A 4,808-nucleotide genomic window follows, 5' to 3' on the forward strand; every position below is an offset into this window, starting at 1 on the left:
GGGGGGCGCCGGCGTTAGCGGATGCGGCGGCCGATCCCGAGATACGTGCGGAGAGTGGCAGCTCCGGCCGGTCCCGCGGCTGGTCCTGGGGACCGCGGGAGCAATGGGGGGTGGCCCCAGAGGAGAGCACCTTCTGCCGATGCCAAAGCCTGTTTGTGTTGGTGGGAGGATTCCTGTAGCTTTGGGTCTGTCCCCCGCTGCGTGGTGCGTGTACGGAGAGGGACGATGTTTAATTCTTGGTTATGTCACCGCGCTGGAGCCCACTGTCCTTTCCCATTTCCATACTTGAAGCACTTCTGAACACTTTCACACTGGAGAGTGAAATGGTTCTTCTCTTTCTCCTTTGTCTATCCCCACTTTCCTCCTCTGCTTCCACCACGTCCCAGTGCTCACTTGGAGATGAGGAATAGAGAAGTGGCATTTTCTATGGCAGAGATGACATCCGCTTCCGTCTTTTCTGCCCGGCCTATAAGTAAATGCCATCTTTATTTCCCCTTTCTTCAGAAGATGAGTTTATCACCTTTGTGCTGTGTTCCTGCTGTGTAGATTTGAGTAGCAGGCGTCGGGCAGCCTTCCGCATCCACCGGGAACCCGCCCGGGCAGAAGCGATGCGGGCTGGCGTGTCGCGGGGTGGAAGGAACCGCACGGCACCGGGGGACACCCGGGAGTTCCTCGTTGGTCCCCGGCAAGGTTTTCTTTTCAAGTCATTTGTGTCACTGCGGGAGGAGTTAGGGATGAATTCATTATTTTTGTATTGGTAAAACTGCACCGTGTTTTTTCGTACCCGAATGGCCTTCGCACACGCGTGCTGGAACGGCTGCTCGTTCAAGGGTGAGCGCGTCGTGCTCGTCGGCCCTCGGGTCGGGTTATGGGTGGGAATCGGGGGATCTCGGTCGATGCGATGCCGCCGTCGATGCGCCGTGGCAGCAGCGATTGGCACCTGCGGGTCTTTAGCCCTCAGCAGCCCCGCAGCGGGAGGGCGGTGGGAGGGAGCGGGTAAGGGGCACAGCTCTGCAGCACCCGCAGTCTCTACAGCTGCGCTACCAAAAGCCCTTTTGGGTCTTTAAAATGCCCTCTCGTGAGGCAGCCTATGCCAAGGGTGCACGGAGCATCTGGACCAGCCACAACGGGGTGTTTCTCCCATTTAGGTTCACTTTGGCCTCTAATTCAGAAAAGAAAAAATAAAACAAAACAAAAAAAACCCACCCTGGGACGCTACTTACGGTTTCTGTCTGTGGTGATCAAACACTGTGTAAGCAGAAGTTTTCTCAGTAATTTATCACACAATAAAATCTTACGAGAGTGGGAATGACTGTGCTGGCGGCTGCGCATACCTTGACGGATCATCTGCTGCTAAACGCTTAAATCGTGGCAAAATAATCATGCGAATAGGTCGCTGCGCAGCAACGATACATACAACAGCGTACTGAATATAAACCGGGCGTACAGGTAAACGCTCTGGGCATGAAAGAGGCTGTAAACTGAAAGGATGGGACCCACGAGAGGGACATTTTAAGTTTTATCCTACTTTGTAATTGTAAATTCCCTTCTAGCGGGGCCTCACTGGTAACAGGATATATATTGAATTAGCTAAACGGTTAATTGATGAAGCTCGGGCTTTCAAATGAGCGCCTGTAAATAATGGGCACAATTCATCTGCGGTGTCCAGTAACACCAGTGCAGTCAGGGAAATTACACCGGGATTGAATTTGATTCCTTCTGTCTTTGCTTATCAGGAATACAACTTGCCCAGACATTTTATGGGGAAACGTTTGCCTTAGGCTGTTTATACTGGCTGTGCTTGAGATTTGGAAGGGGAGGGGGGGAAAAAAAGAGCAGTTGTAGGAAGAAATCACAGGAATACTTTGTGTAACGTTCTGCCTCCTCCTTCTCTCTCCTCTGATACCAGGGCAGCACGCTGAGGAAGCGGAAGATGTATGAAGAATTCCTGAGCAAGGTCTCCATCCTGGGTCAGTTGCCCTTTGGATTTGCCTCTTAGCTCCTCTGTTGTACGTGTTGGCGGAATGACTTTTGGTCTTTGGTGGCACCATGAAAGCGATGGTGGTCACACAGAAGGTCTCACGGTTGCGTCGTTTCCGAAGGAATGGAAATGTAAAGGGCCTTTTTTAGGACTTGTTTTTTCTCATTCCTTAATATGCACTGAACGTTTGTTTGAAGGGCAAATCTTTCCTTAAACATGGAGCAGGCATGCACTGGCCGCCCTTTGGTAGCTGCTGTTGCAGCAGAGATCGTACGGATAGAGGAGAAGGCAGTGCAGAGAGATGCATTTGTGGTAAAGTCTGGTTACATCCTTCCAGGTGACAGGGGAGAGGGTTTTTCCTGTGAGAATACTGTATTTATGTGCACTAAACAAACGAAGCTCACAAATCAGAACGGACTGGGGTTTTTTTCTTCTCCTGTGTATTTTACAGCCCCTGTCTCACATTCTTAAAACATCTGTTTAGCTTCTTGTCCTTGGATTTTGTTTCCCTTTGATTAATGCGATAGCCACGAAATTTGGACATGTTCTTGATGGCCTTCGGTAGGAACAACAACAAACCCATAGTGCCTGACCAATCAATCACCATTAGGAGAACAAAAGCGTCTAATAAGGAGGACAGTGTTAGACAGTACAGTGGAATGTCGATGCTCAAGGAGGAACATCATGTTTCCAATGGGGCTATTAAAAAAACCCAACAAAACCAAAACCAGCAGAGGATTAATTTGCTATATAATTAGTACAGGATTAATTTGCTATATAATTAAAATATTTATATTTCTATTTAAACAATTTTCTTTTCTTGTTTATGGTATTACTCTACTATTTGGGCTTATTTACCTGAAATGTGAGAGTCTTAGTGAAAATACACTTGAACTTCGGAGAGGTGCTCTGCATGGAATTTTCAATTACATTTGTGTGGTTAAAGTAAGGCCAAGTATGTTGCTCACTTATTAATGAAGTTTTCATCATTTAAATGCCTTGTTTTATGCTGAATGTAAATCTTCCTAAATTAAGAACACAAATTATACCAAATTACAATGAGTATTTAAAGAAAAAAGGATCCGTGCACCTGCACTAACGAGAAGCAATTACAACAATGAGACATCTCGAAGCAATTGCAGAGGAGAAAGGTTATTCAAAGATGCGTTTCCTTAAACATGCGGTTTGCGATGTAATTATAGCCCAGTTTGTAGTGTGGCTTTTCAAGCTCAGTGAAAAATGAGGAAGGACTTCGAGATTTGAACCTTTTTTTAAGTACGGAAAAGCACCAGACAAAATAACGCGTCCTTTCAGGAGCACGGAGAATTCAGGGGAAATGTGGAAGGATCCGTTTCACATGTCCAAAAAGTAGATGACACTGGGAAACAGGAAGGTGTTTTGGAATCTCAACACAGCACTGAGCAGTCAACTTCACTTCATGCCTTAATGTGGGCGGAACTTGGTGATTTCCTGGTGGAAAAGCCTCTCCCTGCTTCTTACGTGTATTTTTTCAAGGCTTCCATGGTGTCTGTAGCTTGCCATATAACTCTAAGAGCAATTATATATTTTTTAAAAATCTAAGGATTTTTTAGATTATCGGTAGCTGCTTTTAGCGTATTGAACAAGAAATGAGAAAACTAATTGTTTAAAATCTCCCTTCTCCAGTTTAATTAAATGTAGAGCCATGAATTGATACGTACAATTTAGAAATTGCAAAAAATTGCACGTGGTTTACTTTATCTGATGCTTCGCTTTAACTCTGCAACTAACACTTTGAAAGTTTTATCATGTACAATCGTCTATAACTTGCAAGAACCATTAACCATTGCATTTGTAGTGTCCCTTAGACAAAAGAGAGACACTTCATGACTACAACTAGAATTAGCTTTGCATTTTTCATAAAACCAACTGAAGAAGTTTCAAGAGACTCTTTTCATTGTTAATTACGGAGTTCTTTTTTTTTAAAAAAAGAAAAAGCCTGCTCTAGTCTGTATGAAAGAGTTTTAAGCTTATTTTTAGTCAAACAGAGCATTTTTTGAATGTTGCATTGAGGATACGGGCTTGGTCTTTGATACTAATGCTTCTGCAGCAAAAGCCACAAATACACCGGGAAAGTGCGTTAGTGATTACAGGTGGGGAAAAAATTAGAAATAATCATTTCCCAACCAGCGGCAGAAAGTGGCACAAAGCCATGGGGCCGTACGTGTGTCAGGCAGCTCAAAACTCACCTTTGGTGCGCTGATGCGAACCGTCTGGCGTGGTCGCCAGAGGCAGCGTGCGCTGCCCAGCTCGGCCAAAAGGCCAGTTGAATTTTTAAGAACAGCTCTTTCGCCCGCGCCCAGTAGTTCTAAGCAATATTTTGAACAAAATTGCAGAAGGGGAGGCTGAGAGAACAGCCCAGATGTAATGCCGGTGTCAGGAGCCGCGTCTTGTCTCACCGTAGTTCAATAATTCATAATAAGTGAGAATCGGCAGAGCTCCAGTAGATGAATTTTAGCCCGGCTTTTTGAGGCAGTGAGGGGTATATCGCTGTATTATCTCTTTCTTTTAATAACTGTTAAACCTGTCGCTTCTTTCAGTCAAATCTGGTAAAAGTACAGAAGTTCAACTCCAATTCATTGCCTTCAATTCCCGTGCGGAGGGGGAGAGGGGGGAGAGCCAGGCGGACACCCCTCCTCTCCCCGGGGGAAACGCAGCCCTTGGCGGCGGTGGGAGGAGGAGGGCGGCGGGACAGCGGTCTTTTGGCCGTAGCTGTCCCGGGGGCTGTGCGGCAGCTGCCGGTGGGTGGGGGGGGCACGGGACCGCGGGACGCGCGCTGCGGCAGGGC

At 46.6% G+C, this 4,808-nt stretch overlaps 1 protein-coding gene across 1 annotated transcript in view; it reads left to right on the plus strand.

Annotated features, from left to right (window-relative positions):
* Nucleotides 1-4,808, plus strand: part of PRKAR1B (protein kinase, cAMP-dependent, regulatory, type I, beta) — a 97,125-nt gene that overhangs the window by 73,025 nt on the left and 19,292 nt on the right. Inside the window, exon 7 of the mRNA XM_009885830.1 lies at nt 1,910-1,970. Coding sequence (XP_009884132.1) covers nt 1,910-1,970 — 61 coding nt within the window. The remainder of the gene's footprint in view (nt 1-1,909; nt 1,971-4,808) is intronic.

Source organism: Charadrius vociferus, unplaced genomic scaffold, assembly GCF_000708025.1.
Source record: "Charadrius vociferus isolate BGI_N301 unplaced genomic scaffold, ASM70802v2 scaffold430, whole genome shotgun sequence".
Classification (NCBI taxonomy): domain Eukaryota; kingdom Metazoa; phylum Chordata; class Aves; order Charadriiformes; family Charadriidae; genus Charadrius; species Charadrius vociferus.